The 21,623-nt window shown below is 42.7% G+C and overlaps 1 protein-coding gene across 1 annotated transcript in view; it reads left to right on the top strand.

The window, feature by feature from the left end:
• Positions 1-21,623, top strand: part of lmtk2 (lemur tyrosine kinase 2) — a 167,281-nt gene that overhangs the window by 77,176 nt on the left and 68,482 nt on the right. The window contains exon 6 of the mRNA XM_038820432.1: positions 619-706. Within this exon, the coding sequence (XP_038676360.1) occupies positions 619-706 (88 nt within the window). The remainder of the gene's footprint in view (positions 1-618; positions 707-21,623) is intronic.

Here is a 21,623-nt window from a genome sequence, read left to right as displayed (position 1 = left end):
AAAGTGATAGACCAACATGTATCTGCATTGCAATGAGCCTTTGTTCCAACACTGTTCTCTTCAGATTTACTGTCTAATGATTAATGCACATGTTTACTGCAATAAAATGCACTAAAATGGGCTGTGTTAAATGTTTAGTTTCTATAATGCATATTCAGGTTTCCTATCAGATGAAGTGGGGTATTGTAAAGACAACAGATGTTGTCAAGGAGGTAATAAACAGAATTGTGCATTGCTAATGTCCAGAATATGGAACCTTTTCCCGCATGGCCCTTTACTGAACTTGATTACAGAAGGAAAAACATGCACAATATTTTTCATAACCAAAATTACAGTTAAAATAGTAAAAATATGCCCTTGCATTTGGAACTTTCTGTCACTCGAGATCTCTGCAGGACTGTGTTTACATAAAACCTACTCTGTAAACACGATTCTTGATGATTTGTGATATGGTTCTTCTGTAAAAGTGATGCTGACACCCGGGAATGGTATACCAATTTTGTTGACATAATAGACGATCAAAATAGTTTACTAAGACAGATGGAGTGTAAGATGCAAGAATTGTTTTGCATGAACCCCCTTTTGTATGCGAGTCTTAATCATTTTTTCTAATTACAGGGTTTTGCAGCACCCAAATGTCCTTCACTGTTTGGGACAATGTGTGGATGCTGTCCCTTATCTGCTGGTGTTTGAATTTTGTCAGCTGGTAAGTAAACTACCAGTTGTTGGTGCATTTAATTTTTCAATGTAATTTTCCGCAAAAAAGGTTTCTAGTGCTTTCCACCCTACTAATGGAGTGAAATGTTATCTTTCTTCAAGTATGTATTAGGTAGTAGCTGTTGGCTCCACGCACCAAAAAAAAACACAGGACCAGTCAAAACAGGCTCCTACATGGTTTTGAATCTCATAACATGTTTTAGGGTTGCATCTGCATACTTCCCATTCCAGAGTGTTGATTCAATATGTCCTCAAAGCAGCTGGTCAGAGGAGGGGCCTATTTGGATGTCTTCCAGTTATGAGACCTGACATGTCAAGTCACAACCAGATGCTTTCTGACCTTAAACAATGTAAATATTCCCATAGGGAAGCGACGTATTAAGCATTTTCTGAACCAACCTTCTGGGAAATACTTTGCATTGATGGTATTTTCACTCCAGAGTGATTTTCCTTTCGATACTTTCGATTTCTCTAATTAAATTGCATTTATTGAAAATTTTAAAACTGTCAAACAATACACATTTGGTATTCTGAACAATTGTTTATAATTGTTGGTTTTCATGTTCACAGTGCAGAAAGTTGAGTATGTAATATATGCAAGAAGGTTATCATTTTATTGAAGGACAGTTGAGATCGTGACCTAGCAGAGAATTTGAGCAGAATGAGTCAGTATTGTAATGGGAAGACAATTGTAGATGTTTGTGTGATTCACAGGATGATTCAGTGACGACTTAACAATTCGTGTTTTAAATATATTTTTATCAGAGTTTTATAATTTTTACAGAAAATGCAGCAAGTTTCAAAGGACAATTAGTACATTACAGAACAAATATTTCTGCACCTATAAGAACAGAGAAAGGCAGGATAAATTCAGAACAGTTCTTATAGACGCACAACTTTATGTATAGCGAGATCATAACTTGCAATATTGCTCATGGGAAACCTTGCAGATAAGCCAAAGCAGAGTCTATAAATTTGAGTTAGGGGTCCCATACTTCACAGAATGTATCTGACTTAGAACGGATCTCAGACATCAGGAATTCCATAGGGATACATTCCATAATAATTTTATGTCAGTTTTGAATTGAAGGATACCTGTCACTGATACAGGACAATAAGAAGTCTTACAACACCAGGTTAAAATCCAACAGGTTTGTTTCGAAACACTAGCTTTCGGAGCGCTAGCGATTCGAAACAAACCTGTTGGATTTTAACCTCGTGTTGTAAGATTTCTTACTGTGCCCACCCAAGTCCAACGCCGACATCTCCACATTATGATTGATCCAGGAGTGGAGGATATTTTTACGAGCTGCAAAGGCTAGGAGGTTATACAGCCTTCTTTCATTAATGTCAATAATTCTCCTATCTGGAAGACCTAGAATTAGGAACAAAGGATCAAATTCTAAAACCATATCAAATATTCTCTCAAGCTGCTTAACTGCACAAGACCAAAAGGATTGAATCTTGACACGACTCCATACGAAGTGTATATAATCACCCTCAACTACCAGGCACTTTCGGAACCTCCGGGATAAATCAGGATCAAACCTGTGTCTCTCACTCAGCATGATATGTAAGCGGTGCAATATCCTGAACGGAGTCTCCTTCATTCTATTGAATGCTGAAGTTTTATTGGCGTAATCCCATATACTACCCGTGTCTCCTCGTCAATATTAGTTGCGAAGCCTCTTTCCCAAGACTGCAAGGTATCCAATGTACTAACACAGGATCTGGAACATAAGATATCATAAATCTTGTTAATGAACTGTTTAGGCTCTGCAGAAATCAGATTTTTTTTCCACTGGAAAAATAGAAGAGTCATGACGCAAAGGGCCTTTGACTTGCAATAATTAAAAAAGCATGTGTCTCGGAATGCCAAATTGATGGCATGGCTGCTCAAAGGATGATGTGGAGGCACCACTGAATATATCTCCCAGCATATAAATGCCTTGATCTCTCCAAGTATCGATTCCATAAGACCTGGTGGGAAGTCTGGGCTGCCCTTGATGGAAGAGCAGAAGTCAGTTTAGAGCTCCATTCTTGTTGACCAACCACACTCCATGCTCTTGGGTGTACTAATAACAGGATATTTATGAGTAATAATAAGATTTTATTAATAGGATTCTTAGAATTGTTAAATACGCCAAGTGAGGTTCAGATTCAGAAAATGCATGCTGATTAACCGTTGTGCGTTTTTTCATTTGCAATTAGCTTCCTGATGTGTATGAACTTTGTTTTTGAATTACCATACCAGTTGTATAGAGTTATTTTGCTTTCAGTTAGTTGGAACCTGGACACCACTTGACAGGTTTCGCATAGGCAGTATATGTAATATGCAAGAATTTTCTTATGTCAAGTAATGCATGATTTTAAAAATATAAGTTTTGTTTCACAGTTCTAAGGGGTTATTTGTAACATAATTCATAGATGGAATTTTGTCTATTTTAATCATTTTTGTGTTATGTTCTATTACTTCTATGTATCTCAGTGACCAGTATTATGCACTGCTACAGTTCAGCATACTCTCCAAAAATTATCATCCGTGTTAGGGCCAGGTCAGAAGGTACAACTGGCATTCCGCCAATTGCAGGGTTTACTACATCATCTTTCATGTGCAACATTGTACTATAACATAGCACTGCTGCTATAATTCTATTTTCCTGTTGGATTTTGAAAGTAAACATGCACCCTGATTGATTTGCAAATGTGTGCAGGTCGGTGTGCAAAAGCAAATACTGTACTCATAGCGCCAAGGACCCAGATTCAATCTTGGTCCCGGGTCACTGTGTGGTGTTTGCACATTCTCCTTGTGTATGCGTGAGTCTCACCCCCACAACACAAAGATGTGCAGGGTAGGTGGATTGGCCACACAACATTGCCTCTTAATTGGAAAAATAAATTAAATAAAAGAAAGTAAATACTGTAACACTGTTAATCCAGCAGCCAGAAGCCAGCTCTAGATCAAAATGTGATCTTCAATAAATCACTCGGCATTTCAGTCTATGAAGCTTCTTTCCTTCAAGCTTAAAAGTTTTTGTTCTAAGCTTTGTCAAATAATTTAATCCATCCTGGAATTCCTTCCTCTATGGTGAGGATTTCACTGAATTTATAAATTCTTCAATAAATGAATTCAAAAGCAAAATTCTGACCTTGCTAAATGGGAGATAATGTTTTTGATAGAAGTCTCTGGTTTCCTCTGCCGGTTTCTTTAGAAGTGGAACTTACTTACCTGAATGTGAAGAACTTAGTTTCCTGCGGATTACAAGATCAACGGCAGGGTTCTGAGGAATGTGGAGGAACAGAGAGATCTTGGGCTTCATGTCCACAGATCTCTGAAGGTTGCCACTCAAGTGGATAGAGCCATGAAGAAGGCTTATAGTGTGTTAGCGTTTATTAAGAGGGGGCTTGAGTTTAAGAGCCACGGGGTTATGCTGCAACTATATATGACCCTGGTTAGACCACATTTGGAGTATTGTGTGCAGTTCTGGTCACCTCATTATAGGAAGGATGTGGAAGCATTGGAAAGGGTGCAAAGGAGATTTACCAGGATGCTGCCTGGTTTGCAGGATAGGTCTTATGAAGAAAGGTTGAGAGAGCTAGGGCTTTTCTCTTTGGAGCGGAGGAGGATGAGAGGCGACTTAATAGAGGTTTATAAGATAATGAGGGGGATAGATAGAGTGGCGTTCCGAGACTATTTCCTCGGGTGGATGTAGCTGTTACAAGGGGGCATAACTATAAGATTCAGGGTGGGAGATATAGGAGGGATGTCCGAGGTAGGTTCTTTACTCAGAGTGGTTAGGGTGTGGAATGGACTGCCTGCTGTGATCGTGGAGTCGGACACTTTAGGAACTTTCAAGCGGTTATTGGATAGGCACATGAAGCACACCAGAATGACAGGGAGTGGGATAGCTTGATATTGGTTTCGGACAATGCTCGGCACAGCATCGAGGGCCGATGGGCCTGTTCTGTGCTGTATTGTTCTATGTTCTAGTGCGCTTCACCACCAGTGTTGAATGCTGCCTCGAATGCTATCTGTTTCAGATATATAAAGCAAATCGCCCATAAAGTTGTGAGTGCATTTCCTGTTTACACAAAATCACAGAATCTTTACACACAGTAGGAGGCCATTCAGACTTTTTTCTGCACCGGTTCTCAGAATGAGTAATTAATATATTGTCATTCCCCCAACAACTCTCTATAACCCTGCACATTTTTCCTTTTTCTGATAACTCTATAATTTCCTTTTGAATGGCTTTATTAAGTCTGCTTCACTTTCAGGTAGTGCATTCCAGACTTCAACCACTCGCTGCGTGTAAAAGATCATGTCACTTTTGCTTTTGTTTGGGTTATGAAGCCCATGCTTATTCTAATTCTAAAGTCTGGTGAATGCATTAAAAATAAAATGTACAGCCAAAAAAGACCATTTACTCTTTTAGTTTATAGTATTACAACAGGTGGTGGTGATATTCAGCATGAAATAATCAATTCCAACTAGTTGATATGTCATCTGAGTATTGGATACCAAGTGCATGAGACTCTTGGGCAATACTTGCCATAAACATCCTGCTCAAAAACATCCCTGATAACTGTTGTATTCATTTCATTTCTTTCACCTCTTCTTTTAGCAAGGTTTATTTACCTTTCCTAAGACATATCACAAGCCTGCTGCACTTTTGTTGGTGTTGCGATATAAGTAGTAATTTAAACACAAAAGCGATTCAGATATTCATTTTTAATTCTTAAACATATATGTAGAGTACCAATTTTTTTTCCAATTAAGGGGTAATTTCGTGTGGACAATCCACCTAACCAGCACATCTTTGGGTTGTGAGTGTGCAACCCACGCAGACACTGGGAGAATGTGCAAACTCTACACGGACAGTGATCTAGGGCTGGGATTTGAACCCGGGTCCTCAGTGGCTTGAGGCAGCAATGCTAACCACTGCGCTATGTGCTGTTCTTTTTAATTTCTTTTACACTAAGGTATATGTAGCTACCAAGCTAGCAACAATATGCTAAAATCTGGGTGCAACAAAAATATGGATATTGCATACAGGATTGTAATTTGTTGCATATATTTTATTGTGATAAATTGCCTTCCACAAATAATGCTGCTTATTGTTTTTCTGCTTTGTGATCAACCAGTGATGCATAATTTTTCAGGGAGGTGGTGGTGGATGATGGTGATTAAGCAGGATCTTTTAGGAGTTGAATGGGTTCAAGATTACACACCTGATGATGGACGGTGGCCACCAGGCCTGTGGGCAATTCAGTAACAAACGATGCATGCCTACAGTTTTCCCTGGCATTGGTGATCCTACATCTGTCAGTCTGGCTCATTAATGGAATCACACTGGAATTTGTGCCTCTTTGCTCCAGGTGGCCTAGGGATTCAATATCCTAATTGAAGCTTTGGATTCAACTGAATGAATGGTTGGAAGCTTCTTCAGTTAATTCCCTTTCAATTTATTGTCCATACAGAAATTCATTTCAGGTACTTTGCTTGTCCATTCAAAAAGTACATATAATTTTTAAAAAAATATTCGAATTTAGGTGCAATATAAATGGCCAATCCACCTACCCTATATATCTTTTGGGTTGTGGCGGTGATATCCACGCAGACATAGGGAAAAATTAACATGTGAATTAACTGTAAAAGGAACTAAATTGACCCTATAACTGAAATCTAACCTAATTAAAATGTATTAAAAACTATTCTGATGTGTTAAAATAACTGATACTTTATGCTATTACATTGGGGCAGCACGGTGGCGCAGTGGTTAGTATTGCTGCTTTACGGCACCAAGGACCCAGGTTTGATCCCGGTAACTGTCCGTGTGGAGTTTGCACATTCTCCCAGTGTCTGTGTGGGTCTCACCCCCACAACCCAAAAGTGGTAGTGTGCCGCTGCCTATGTGTTGTAGTAGCACCCACGGTGCTGTTAGGGAGGGAGTTCCAGGATTTTGATCCAGCGACAGTAAGGGAACAGCAATATAGTTCCAAGTCTGGATGATGTGCGACTTGGAGGACATATTGCAGGTGGTGATGTTTCCTTACAACTACCGACCTTGTTCTTGGAGGTGGTGGGTTTGGAAGGTGCTGATGAAGGAGCCTTGGTGAGTTGCTGTAACTGTGCATTACTGGTGGAGGGAGTGAATGTTTAAGGTGGTGGATGGGGCACGTAAAAAGCAGGCTGCTTTGTCCAGGATGGTATTGAGCTTCTTGGTGTTGTGAAGCTGCATTCATTCAGACAAATGGCGAGTATTCCATCACTCTCTTGATTTGTGCTTTGTAGATCGTGGACAAGCTTTTGGGCAGTCAGGAAGTGAGTTACACTCTGCAGAATTCCCAGCCTCTGGTTATCTATTGGAACCCAAACTGAGCGTCAATGATCAGGTTGTTATTGAGTGCCAGTTGATAGCAATAGTGAAGGCACTTTCTATTACTTTGCTGATGCTCGAGAATAGACTGATAGGTCAATAATGGCTGTGTTGGATTTGCCCTGCTTTGTGTGGACGGTATATAGCCTGGGCAATTTTTCACATTGCTGGTGGATGTAGTATTGTAGCTACAGTGAAAGAGCTTGGCTAGGTGTGCGGCTAGTTCTGGGACATAAGTCTTCGGTATTATTGCCGGAATGTTGTCGGGGCCCATAGCCTTTGCAGTATCTAATGCCTTCAGCTGTTCTTTGATATCACGTGTAGTGAATCGAATTGGTTGAAGACTGAGTTCTATGAGGCTGGGAGCCTTGGGAGAAGACCGAGATGTATCATCCACTTGGCACTTCTGGGTAAAGATGACTGTAAATGCTTCAGTCTTGTTGTTTGCACTGATGTGCTGGATTTCCCCATCATTGAGGGTGGGGGATATCTGTGGCGGCGCCTCCTCCAGTTAGTTGTTTTATTGTCTTCCACCATTCATAACTGGATGTGGCAGGATTGCAGAGCTTGGATCTGATAAATTGATTGTGGGAAAGCGTAGCTCTGTCTTTCGCATGCTGCTTCTGTTGTTTGGCATGTAAGTAGCCCTGTGTTGTAACTTCAACCTGGTTGGCACCTCATTTTTAGATAACTGGTGCTGTGCCTGATAGAACATAGAACATAGAATGATACAGCGCAGTACAGGCCCTTCGGCCCTCGATGTTGCACCGACATGGAAAAAAATCTAAAGGCCATCTAACCTACACTATGCCCTTATCATCCATATGCTTATCCAATAAATTTTTAAATGCCCTCAATGTTGGTGTGTTCACTACTGTTGCAGGTAGGGCATTCCACGGCCTCACCACTCTTTGCGTAAAAAACCCACCTCTGACCTCTGTCCTATATCTATTACCCCTCAATTTAAGGCTATGTCCCCTCGTGCTAGCCACCTCCATCCGCGGGAGAAGGCTCTCGCTGTCCACCCTATCTAACCCTCTGATCATTTTGTATGCCTCTATTAAGTCGCCTCTTAACCTTCTTCTCTCTAACGAAAACAACCTCAAGTCCATCAGCCTTTCCTCATAAGATTTTCCCTCCATACCAGGCAACATCCTGGTAAATCTCCTCTGCACCCGTTCCAAAGCTTCCACGTCCTTCCTATAATGAGGCGACCAGAACTGTACGCAATACTCCAAATGCGGCCGTACTAGAGTTTTGTACAACTGCAACATGACCTCATGGCTCTGGAACTCAATCCCTCTACCAATAAAGGCCAACACACCATAGGCCTTCCTCACAACCCTATCAACCTGGGTGGCAACTTTCAGGGATCTATGTGCATGGACACCGAGATCCCTCTGCTCATCCACACTACCAAGAATTTTACCATTAGCCAAATATTCCGCATTTCTGTTATTCTTTCCAAAGTGAATCACCTCACACTTCTCCACATTAAACTCCATTTGCCACCTCTCCGCCCAGCTCTGCAGCTTATCTATGTCCCTCTGTAACCTGCAACATCCTTCCGCACTGTCTACAACTCCACCGACTTTAGTGTCGTCTGCAAATTTACTCACCCATCCTTCTGCGCCCTCCTCTAGGTCATTTATAAAAATGACAAACAGCAACGGCCCCAGAACAGATCCTTGTGGTACGCCACTCGTAACTGAACTCCATTCTGAACATTTCCCATCAACTACCACTCTCTGTCTTCTTTCAACTAGCCAATTTCTGATCCACATCTCTAAATCACCCTCAATCCCCAGCCTCCGTATTTTCTGCAATAGCCGACCGTGGGGAACCTTATCAAACGCTTTACTGAAATCCATATACACCACATCAACTGCTCTACCCTCGTCTACCTGTTCAGTCACCTTCTCAAAGAACTCGATAAGGTTTGTGAGGCATGACCTACCCTTCACAAAACCATGCTGACTGTCCCTAATCATATTATTCCTATCTAGATGATTATAAATCGTATCTTTTATAATCCTCTCCAAGACTTTACCCACCACAGACGTTAGGCTCACCGGCCTATAGTTACCGGGGTTATCTCTACTCCCCTTCTTGAACAAAGGGACCACATTTGCTATCCTCCAGTCCTCTGGCACTATTCCTGTAGCCAATGATGACCTAAAAATCAAAGCCAAAGGCTCAGCAATCTCTTCCCTGGCTTCCCAGAGAATCCTAGGATAAATCCCATCCGGCCCCGGGGACTTATCTATTTTCACCTTGTCCAGAATTGCCAACACTTCTTCCCTACGCACCTCAATGCCATCAATTCTAATAGCCTGGGTCTCAGCATTCTCCTCCACAATATTATCTTTTTCTTGAGTGAATACTGACGAAAAGTATTCATTTAGTATCTCGCTTATCTCCTCAGCCTCCACACACAACTTCCCACCACTGTCCTTGACTGGCCCTACTCTTACCCTAGTCATTCTTTTATTCCTGACATACTTATAGAAAGCTTTTGGGTTTTCCTTGATCCTACCTGCCAAAGACTTCTCATGTCCCCTCCTTGCTCGTCTCAGCTCTCTCTTTAGATCCTTCCTCGCTTCCTTGTAACTATCAAGCGCCCCAACTGAAACTTCACGCCTCATCTTCACATAGGCCTCCTTCTTCCTCTTAACAAGAGATTCCACTTCTTTGGTAAACCACGGTTCCCTCGCTCGACCCCTTCCTCCCTGCCTGACTGGTACGTACTTATCAAGAACATGCAATAGCTGTTCCTTGAACAAGCTCCACATATCCAGTGTGCCCAACCCTTGCAGCCTACTTCTCCAACCAACACATCCTAAGTCATGTCTAATGGCATCATAATTGCCCTTCCCCCAGCTATAACTCTTGCCCTGCGGGGTATACTTATCCCTTTCCATCACTAACGTAAAGGTCACCGAATTGTGGTCACTGTTTCCAAAGTGCTCACCTACCTCCAGATCTAACACCTGGCCTGGTTCATTACCCAAAACCAAATCCAATGTGGCCTCTCCTCTTGTTGGCCTGTCAACATATTGTGTCAGGAAACCCTCCTGCACACATTGTACAAAGAATGACCCATCTAATGTACTCGAACTATATCTTTTCCAGTCAATATAAGTCTCCCATAACAACTACCCTGTTACTTTCGCTCTTTTCCAGAATCATCTTCGCCATCCTTTCCTCTACATCCCTAGAACTATTAGGTGGCCTATAGAAAACTCCCAACAGGGTGACCTCTCCTTTCCTGTTTCTAACCTCAGCCGTCCTCACTTTATTGAACTGTGGTTGATCCCTCGATTTGATGGTAATGGTAGAATGGGGACTTTTCCAGGTCACGAGGTTGCAAGTTGGGGCTGTATACAATTCTGCTACTGTTGGTGGCCCACAGTGCCTTGTGGATACCCAGTTTGATTAGCTAGATCTGTTCAAAATCTATCCCGTTTATCCGCCCCCCCACCAGGATGGCCACCGCAGCCGCAAATCCGAGCTCCCGCTGGGTGGAACCATACGTGAACCAGCCGGCGGGAACTCGGCCGGTCGACCGTGGAGAATCGTTGCAGGGGCCCTTTCAATGGCCCCCGACTGGCGACTGCTGCGTCCCGGCGTCCGCCCATTCTTCGCCCCCGCGCTAAGCACCATTTCGGCTCTGAGATTCCCGGCCAGTGTCTTTGGATAGTTTTAAGAAAGCTGTGGATAGATTCTTGCTAAGCAAGGGGATGATAGGTTATCGGGAGTAAGTGGGATGCAGATTTACGGTTACTATCTGATCAGCCATGATATTATTAATTGGCGGGACAAGCTTGAGTAGCTGAATGGACTACTCCTGCTCCTTACTTGAACATTCATATGGTTCGATACAACTGAGTGACTTGCTAAGCCATTTAAAGGAGCAGTTAAGAGCCAACCTGAGAGTCTGGAGTTGCATGCAGGCCAGACCAGATAAGGACGGCAGGTTTCCTTCTCTAAAGGACATTAGTGAACCAGATGGGTTTTTAATGACACCGAACAATGGTTTCATAGTCACCATTAGACTAGAATTATTATTTTTGATTTATTAATTTAATTGAATTTGAATTCCACCAGCTACCATGATGGGATTCAAATCCTTCTCCACAGAACATTAGCCTGGGCCTCTGGGTTACTGGTCCAGTGAAATTATTACTGTGCACTGCCTCCCCAAATAGCTTGTCACGTGTAAATGTGCCAGTTAGGGGAAAAAATAAGATTACATGATTCTCTTATGTTCTTTGTTTTGCAGTGAAAGTTCTTCAGCATATGACTTGAGGTGGGAGGCAGGGTGATGCAGGAAAATGATTCATTGAGTCACAATGAAAATTTTATATTTACCACATGGGAAATGTGCGTCAATGGAAACTTGACTTTAATAATGCTCATTTGGCATCTGTGTGCTGAAAGAAAAATAGTTCTTCCTATTTAGGCAATCTGTAGAGATGTCAGCAGCCAGTGTACAGCTAAAGATGCACTATAGTCTGTGGAAGTCAGTGCTTCCTGTACATTGGGCAATCCATGCAGGGAAGGCAAAGCAACAAGGTAGATCTTTAAGCTGGAGGGAAAAGCTAGTGAATGGTTCAAAGCTAGAATTCTGGTGTCTCTTCAACCCAAGAAAGCTTGCTTTGGAGGGGCAGGTGTTGCATATGAATATATGTATAAACATTCAACAGCATCTTTGGGTACTCCAGGGCAGCTGGAGAAAAGGGTTGAGGGCTGCAAAGTGCAAATATAGGACTGAGGTTGAGAAGTTGATTTCTCAAGCAGGGTGATCAACAACTGGCACATGTTGCCATGAAGGCTGGCATTGAACCAATTGAATTCTTCAAGGTGACACGGGCAGTGAATGAGGGTCGTGCCATGGATGTTGTATATTTGGACTTTCAGAAAGCATTTGATACGGTGTCACATGGCAGGTTGGTTAGCAAATTAAAAATGTTTGGAATTGATGGGTCAGCATGGATTAGAAGTTGGCTAAGAGATAGGAAACAGATTGTAGGTATAGATGGGCATTTTTCAGACCGCAGAAGAGTTGAAAGTGGTGTTCCCCAGTGCTCCCTGTTGGGCCCCTTGCATTTTCAGATTTATATAAATAATTTAGAAGTGGGTGTTGAGGGCAAAATCTCTAAATTTGCAGATGATACTAAGCTAGGGAGAATAGTGTATTGTGAGGATGACACGGTGCAACCTCAGAGGGACATTGACAAGATGGCCTAAGATGGCAGACAGCTAGCAGATGAACTCCAATGCAGCGAAATGTGAGATAATGTGTTTTGGTAGAAGAAACATGGGGAGACAGTAGAGGCTCAATGGTACAACTTTGCGGTGAGTACAGGAGCAGAGGGACATGGGTGTTCAAGTACATAATTCTCTGAAGGTGGCCAGGCAAGTTGAAACAGTTGTTAATAAGGCTTACAGGATCCTTGGGTTTATAAATAGAGGCATAGAGTAGAAAAACAAGGAAATGATGCTACATTTCTATAAATCATTGGTCAGACCACATTTAGAGTATTGTGTTCGGTTCAGGGCACCTTATTTAAGGAAGGATTTTAAAGCCCTGGAGAGTGCAGAGGAGATTTACTAGAATGATACCAGGAATGAGGAATTTTAGATACAAGGAAAGATTGGAGAAATTGGGCTTGTTCTCCTTGGAGCAGAGAAGATTAAGAGGCGACGTTATTGAGATGTTCAAAATTCTGAACAATTTTGATAGGATAAAGAAGGATATTCTGTTTCCACCAGTTGGTATGTCAGTGACTTGAGGTCACAATTTCAAGATGGTCAGCAAGAGAGCTAGGAGTGAGAAGAGGAGAAATTTCTTTACTCAGTTATTGGGATTTGGAATGTGCTGCTTGGGAGAGTGGTGGAGGTGGATTCCATGGGAGGTTTCAAAAGAGAACTGGATACATATTGGAAAGTGATTAATTTAGAGGGCTGCGGGGTGGGACTGGAGAATGGGACTAGCTGGGTAGCTCTTTTGGGAGCTGGTGCCGACATGATGGGCTGAATGGCCTCCTTCTGTGCTGTAAATAACACCCAAAAAGTTTAAGAAACAGCTGGAAGCTGCATTTGGAACTGGTTGCGTCCGTATTCTGAAAAGACAAATCAATTGGGTTAAAGAGTCTTCATTTAAACACCTCGTGATCTCTCCAGAAGATGAATTCTGGCAGGGATTCAACCAGATTAGCCCAATAGTAACCCAGTGGTTAATAGTTTGGTACAATTTGAGCTTCAGAGCTGAAGAAGACTACACGGAATTTTTTTCCAATTAAGGGATAATTTAGCATGGACAATCCACTGAGCCTGCACATCTTTGGGTTGTGGGGGCGAAACCCACGCAAATACGGGGAGAATGTGCAAACTCCACACGGACAGAGCCGGGATCGAACTGGGGACCTCGGCGCCTTGTGGCAGCAGGGCTAATATAGAATTATGTACTTGAACACCCATGTCCCTCTGCTCCTGTATTCACCTCAAAGTTGTACCATTTTGACTCCTCCACATCAATACCTCCAGCCAGAGGAAAGGGCCTAATTTTGTTCAGCCAATTAAAACTTTTGTTAATTTAAAGAAAATTCTATGAAATCTCCTGCCTTCTCTTTTAGAGTGAAAATATTCCTAGTTTCCCAAGTTGCTTTGCATAACTTTGCAGGAAGCCTTTTTTTTTGTAAGGTTGCCAAGTGTCATGAGAGTACCTTTAAGAAATGGGTGTTTATAGATGGGTGTGTATATAAATATCATCTGTAGTGAGAGTACCTTTAAGAAATGGGTGTTTATTACTGCAGTGATGTCAGAGACGGGGTGGAGCTGGGCTGTCTGTCAGCTTTTTATTTTCGTTTTGGGCGGTTTGCTGAAGGGCGTGTTTTAGTTTTGTTTTCAGAGCTGGATAGCTGCAGTCACAGCCAGAAGGTGTATTAGAGTCTCTCTCTGTAATCTAAAGACTGTAAATTGATCTTAGTGATTTAGAACTAATAGCAGTAGTGACTTTAACCTCATGTGCTTCTGGTAAAAGGTGTTTTAAGTCTTATGGATGTTAAAAGAAAAGCTTAAAGGATTACTTAGTGTTGTATTCTTTGGAGGTTGTATTTGAATTAATGGTTGCTAAGATGTTCACTGTATGTTTTAAAAAGGTTAACTTGAGTTCATAGAATAAACATTGTTTTGTTTTAAAAAATACTTTTCCATTTCTGCTGTACCACACCTGTACAGTGGGCCATGTGCTCCCCATACCACAATCTATTAAAAGTTGTGGGTCAGGTGAACTCCATGATACACTTTGGGGTTCTCTAAACCCTGGCCCATAATGCCAAGTAGATGTTCAGAAAATGTTAATCAATATTTGACGCGGACCTTGTGGCATATTACTGATTGGGGAAAAATAAGACTGAAAATTCTTTAAATATTCACTTTTAAATCTGGCCTTTGAAGCAAAGAGCCTGCATTTTTACAAATTCCTTTATATGCTTACAGGGTTGAAAGAGCGTGACAATATTGCCGTCAAGCTCTCAATCGGGTCTAACTTATACTCTCATTGATGTAACCCATCATTTGAAAGGTCACTAGGATCAATAGATTGATAATTACATTTAGCAGACTGTGTGAAGTTAAAGTTAGACACAACAAGAAAATGTCGTTGTCATTACTTCTTAAATATCAACTACATGATGGTAAGCTTGAAAAGGCATTTTAGTTTTGTCAGCAAATATAATCATAAAGTGTTTCAAGCTTTTGGAGGCACATGAATTATTCCTGAGGTCTAACTAGCGCCTTTTTGTGCCTTAACATTGATTTTCGCATTCGTTCCAGTTTTTTTTTTTTTGACCCTCATCACATGATCTAAATTTACCTTGTCTAGATAGTCCTGAAATTTACTATGACTGTATTAAGCTAAGTCAAAAATAGTTTTGTGCCTCACACTAGAATCTTGATATTTTGCCAGTTGTACTTACTGGAATTTTTTGGTTGCACAAATTAGCGTGCTCTAATTTTGACAATGTTGTAAGTTTAAACTTTCCTGATACAAAGGGTAAAAGGCTTATGGATATTCAAACATACCTTTATGATCAGTATGATTGAATTTAAGCTGATTCCCTTGAATATTGATTTGTACTCCATTTCAGTGTCCCAAATTTGGGTCTACTGTAGATACCTTCTCTGGTCTGTGTAAGTGAATCGAATGCCCCTTGCCTTCCAGAATTAACCAACTACTGATCAGTATTTGCTTAATGTAACTGTAACATTTTGTCCTCTCCCTTGATATACAGACTGGATATTGTGAACTTGCATGTGCCCCACACGAGGTTCATCGTGGAGCTGCTAAAATCTGTGGTACGGTGAGGTGGATGGCAAATGTAGAAGTTGGTTTGTTTGGCAGAATACACAAGACTGAACAATTCTGGGTTCTTCAATATTCTTCCACAACTTTTCCCATAAGAGCATAAAACAACAAAAACATGCCAAGCTATACTGAATAATTAATAACATTTAAAAAAAAAAATTAAAAAAATTTACTGCCCAATTATTTTTTTTTCCAATTAAGGGCAATTTAGCGGGGCCAATTCACCTACCCTGCACATTTTTGGGTTGTGGGGGTGAAACCCACATAGACATGGGGTGAATGTGCAAACTCCACATGGACAGTGACCTGGGGCCGGTTTTGAACCCGGGTCCTCAGCGCCGCAGTCCCAGTGCTAACCACTGCACCACATGCCACCCATCTGAATAATTAATAACATTTCATCGAATCCTAGAACAGTCCAGCATGTAAAGATTTGGCCTATCAAGTCTGTTTAGGCTCTTTAGAAGAGCAATGCAGTTAGTCTCACTGTCTTGTTGTTTCTCATTTCCCTGCAGTTTTTGTTTCTCCAAGTATTTATCCAATTCCCTTTAGCTACTATTGAATCTCTGTCACCACCCTCTTTCCACCACCCTATCATAGAACATAGAACGATACAGCGCAGTACAGGCCCTTCGGCCCTCGATGTTGCACCGACATGGAAAAAAACTAAAGGCCATCTAACCTACACTATGCCCTTATCATCCTATGCTTATCCAATAAACTTTTAAATGCCCTCAATGTTGGCGAGTTCACTACTGTTGCAGGTAAGGCATTCCACGGCCTCACCACTCTTTGCGTTAAAAACCCACCTCTGACCTCTGTCCTATATCTATTACCCCTCAATTTAAGGCTATGTCCCCTCGTGCTAGCCACCTCCATCCGCGGGAGAAGGCTCTCGCTGTCCACCCTATCTAACCCTCTGATCATTTTGTATGCCTCTATTAAGTCGCCTCTTAACCTTCTTCTCTCTAACGAAAACAACCTCAAGTCCATCAGCCTTTCCTCATAAGATTTTCCCTCCATACCAGGCAACATCCTGGTAAATCTCCTCTGCACCCGTTCCAAAGCTTCCACGTCCTTCCTATAATGAGGCGACCAGAACTGTACGCAATACTCCAAATGTGGCCGTACTAGAGTTTTGTACAACTGCAACATGACCCCATGGCTCCGGAACTCAATCCCTCTACCAATAAAGGCCAACACACCATAGGCCTTCTTCACAACCCTATCAACCTGGGTGGCAACTTTCAGGGATCTATGTACATGGACACCGAGATCCCTCTGCTCATCCACACTACCAAGAATTTTACCATTAGCCAAATTCCCCATCCCTGTTATTCTTTCCAAAGTGAATCACCTCACACTTCTCCACATTAAACTCCATTTGTCACCTCTCAGCCCAGCTCTGCAGCTTATCTATGTCCCTCTGTAACCGGCAACATCCTTCCGCACTGTCTACAACTCCACCGACTTTAGTGTCATCTGCAAATTTACTCACCCATCCTTCTGCGCCCTCCTCTAGGTCATTTATAAAAATGACAAACAGCAACGGCCCCAGAACAGATCCTTGTGGTACGCCACTCGTAACTGAACTCCATTCTGAACATTTCCCATCAACTACCACTCTCTGTCTTCTTTCAACTAGCCAATTTCTGATCCACATCTCTAAATCACCCTCAATCCCCAGCCTCTGTATTTTCTGCAATAGCCGACCATGGGGAACCTTATCAAACGCTTTACTGAAATCCATATACACCACATCAACTGCTCTACCCTCGTCTACCTGTTCAGTCACCTTCTCAAAGAACTCGATAAGGTTTGTGAGGCATGACCTACCCTTCACAAAACCATGCTAACTATCCCTAATCATATTATTCCTATCTAGATGATTATAAATTGTATCTTTTATAATCCTCTCCAAGACTTTACCCACCACAGACGTTAGGCTCACCGGCCTATAGTTACCGGGGTTATCTCTACTCCCCTTCTTGAACAAAGGGACCACATTTGCTATCCTCCAGTCCTCTGGCACAATTCCTGTAGACAATGATGACCTAAAAATCAAAGCCAAAGGCTCAGCAATCTCTTCCCTGGCTTCCCAGAGAATCCTAGGATAAATCCCATCAGGCCCCAGGGACTTATCTATTTTCACCTTGTCCAGAATTGCCAACACTTCTTCCCTACGCACCTCAATGCCATCTATTCTAATAGCCTGGGTCTCAGCATTCTCCTCCACGATATTATCTTTTTCCTGAGTGAATACTGACGAAAAGTATTCATTTAGTATCTCGCTTATCTCCTCAGCCTCCACACACAACTTCCCACCACTGTCCTTGACTGGCCCTACTCTTACCCTAGTCATTCTTTTATTCCTGACATACTTATAGAAAGCTTTTGGGTTTTCCTTGATCCTACCTGCCAAAAACTTCTCATGTCCCCTCCTTGCTCGTCTTAGCTCTCTCTTTAGATCCTTCCTCGCTTCCTTGTAACTATCAAGCGCCCCAACTGAAACTTCACGCCTCATCTTCACATAGGCCTCCTTCTTCCTCTTAACAAGAGATTCCACTTCTTTGGTAAACCACGGTTCCCTCGCTCGACCCCTTCCTCCCTGCCTGACTGGTACGTACTTATCAAGAACATGCAATAGCTGTTCCTTGAACAAGCTCCACATATCCAGTGTGCCCAACCCTTGCAGCCTACTTCTCCAGCCTACACATCCTAAGTCATGTCTAATGGCATCATAATTGCCCTTCCCCCAGCTATAAATATTGCCCTGCGGGGTATACTTATCCCTTTCCATCACTAACGTAAAGGTCACCGAATTGTGGTCACTGTTTCCAAAGTGCTCACCTACCTCCAGATCTAACACCTGGCCTGGTTCATTACCCAAAACCAAATCCAATGTGGCCTTGCCTCTTGTTGGCCTGTCAACATATTGTGTCAGGAAACCCTCCTGCACACATTGTACAAAGAACGACCCATCTAATGTACTCGAACTATATCTTTTCCAGTCAATATTTGGAAAGTTAAAGTCTCCCATAACAACTACCCTGTTACTTTCGCTCTTTTCCAGAATCATCTTCGCCATCCTTTCCTCTACATCCCTAGAACTATTAGGTGGCCTATAGAAAACTCCCAACAGGGTGACCTCTCCTTTCCTGTTTCTAACCTCAGCCCATACTACCTCGGAAGAAGAGCCCCCATCTAGCATCCTTTCCGCCACTGTAATACTGTCCTTGACTAGCAGCGCCACACCTCCCCCTCTTTTGCCCCCTTCTCTGAGCTTACTAAAACACCTAAACCCCGGAACCTGCAACAACCATTCCTGTCCCTGCTCTATCCATGTCTCTGAAATGGCCACAACATCAAAGTCCCAGGTACCAACCCATGCTGCCAGTTCCCCTACCTTATTTCGTATACTCCTGGCATTGAAGTAGACACACTTCAAACCACCTACCTGAACACTGGCACCCTCCTGCGAAGTCAAATCTGTGCTCCTGACCTCTATACTCTCAATCTCCCGTACCCCAAAACTACAATCCAGGTTCCCATGCCCCTGCTGAATTAGTTTAAACCCCCCCAAAGAGCACTAACAAATCTCCCCCCCAGGATATTGGTGCCCCTCAGGTTCAGATGTAGACCATCCTGTCTAGAGGTCCCACCTTCCCCAGAAAGAGCCCCAGTTATCCAGAAATCTGAATCCCTCCCGCCTGCACCATCCCTGTAGCCACGTGTTTAATTGCTCTCTCTCCCTATTCCTCATCTCACTATCACGTGGCACGGGCAACAACCCAGAGATAACAACTCTGTTTGTTCTCGCTCTGAGCTTCCATCCTAGCTCCCTAAAGGCCTGCCTGACATCCTTGTCCCCTTTCCTACCTATGTCGTTAGTGCCAATGTGGACTACGACTTGGGGCTGCTCCCCCTCCCCCTTAAGGACCTGGAAAACACGATCCTATCAGGCAGTGCATTCCAAATCCTAACTACTTGTTATGTTAAAACAAAGCTAATCTCCATTTGGTTAATTTGCCAACCACCTTGCATCTGTGCCCTATGATTATTACCTGTTTAGCCATTTCTGTTAATATTTCTCTCTTATGTATGCTTCCAGCTTGGGAAAATCTTTATCTTAATTCCCAGTTCATGTCAATGTATGTCTTCATATTACCATTTTAAACCCAATTGATCCAGACCATGTGATTTGTCTCTGCTTTGTTAGTTCAGACTTCAGGGAGGCAGCATATTAATATACTGAATTTAAATTAAATTGGCCATCTAAACTCAGTTAGGTGTGAATGATTTCTGAAATGTCTGAGTTAACTTTTAATTGGCTGAAACATACTAGCTCGAGTGTCCCATCTGAAGCTTATTCTACATCTCCAAGTATTTTGAATTTGAGCGCTATGAACTCAATTTAACCCAGTCGTATCATTGTTAACATTTCGCACCAAAGCCCCCATGTGGTGACGTTGTCAGAAATCCTGAAATGTGACATTGCCAAATTATAAATTAATGATGGATAAAGAAGTTTCCTTTATCGTTTAATTGCTGTTTTATGTATAAAAAGACTAAAAGTCAGGCAGCACGGTGGCACAGTGGTTAGTACTGAAATGAAAATGAAATGAAAATCGCTTATTGTCACGAGTAGGCTTCAATGTGAAAAGCCCCTAGTCGCCACATCCCGGCACCTGTTCGGGGAGGCTGGTATGGAAATTGAACCGTGCTGCTGGCCTGCCTGGGTCTGCTTTAAAAGCCAGTGTGCGCTGCCTCGCAGCACCGAGGACCTGGGTTTGATCCTGACCCTGGTCACTGTCCGTGGGGGTTTTGCACATTCTGCGTGGGTCTCACCCCCACAACTCAAAAAATGTGCAGGGTAGGTGGATCGGCCATGCAATTTAGCCCCTTAATTGGAAAAAAGTAACTAAATTTAGTTTAAAAAAACAAAACAAAGGACTAAAGTCCAATTAATTAAATGCAAATTAAAATGCCCCTGCAGGTGAGGGACTTTGTGAGGATGTCTTCCCGTTGTTTCCAGTAGTGCCGCCAGTCTCCTTGTTGGAGAAGTTTCTGTTGCTTGCGGGGATGGAGGAGTGAAGCACCTCAGGAATTTACGGGAGGATAATGGAGGAGGATACTGCATCCCCAGTGGGATCTAAGGCCAAGTGGGAGGAGGAGTTGAGAGTGGAATTAAATGTGGGGGTGTGGTATGAGGCCTTGCGTAGGGTGAACACTACTTCGTTGTGTGCAAGACTGGGGCTAATCCAGTTGAAGGGGTACACAGGGCTCACTTAACTAGGGCTGGGATGAGTCAGTTGTGTGAGGGGATGGAAGATAATTGTGAGCATTGTGGGAGGGGCCCGACAAATCATGTGCATATGTTCTGGGCATGTCCTGAGCTGGTGAGATTTTGTGTTTCCTTCTTCACCATCGTGTTGGCGATTCTACAGATGGAATTGGAGCACGGCCCCCTGGTGGCCATATTTGGGGTGTCAGAGGAAGCCGGTTTAGCTCAGTTGACAAACAACTGGTACATTGTCCAAGGCCAGCAGCACCAGTTCAATTCCCATATCGGCTGAGGTTATTCATGAAGGCCCGCCTTCTCAACCTTGCCCTTCGCTTGCGGTGTGGTGATCCTCAGGTTAAATCACCACTAGTCAGCTCTCCCCCTCAAAGGGGAAAGCAGCCTATATTTGGGGTGTCAGACCTGCTGGAGCTGCAGACAGGCCTGCGGGCAGATGTCTCAGCCTTCACCTTGCTGATCGCAGGCAGGTGCTGTTGGAGTGGAAGTCTGCTTCTACACCCAATGCCTTGGTATCGCTGGGGAATCTTATGAAGTTTTTGCAACTTGAGAAAATTAAATATACATTAAAGAGCGCTTTTATGGGGTTTCATAAAATATGGTATACTTTCATTCTGTCTTCGAAAGAGCTAGTCACCGGCAGCTGTGTGTGTGTGTGTGTGTTTTGGGGGGGGGGGGGGGGTTGTGGCTTTGTTTTATTGTTCTGTATTCATTAAAAAATGTTTAATAAAAATATATATTTTTTCAAATAATAATTTGCTCAACTGGTGGAAAAGCCTATATGGACTTTTCAAGTCTACATGGACTGTAAAATTAAGCCTTTAGAATACAAAGCTGTTGAAGCTAAAGGTTGGCT

This window comes from Scyliorhinus canicula, chromosome 15 (assembly GCF_902713615.1).
Source record: "Scyliorhinus canicula chromosome 15, sScyCan1.1, whole genome shotgun sequence".
NCBI classification, from domain to species: Eukaryota; Metazoa; Chordata; class Chondrichthyes; order Carcharhiniformes; family Scyliorhinidae; genus Scyliorhinus; species Scyliorhinus canicula.
The sequence above is the reverse complement of the archived record's forward strand: the minus strand, read 5'-3'. Positions and strand labels throughout refer to the sequence as shown.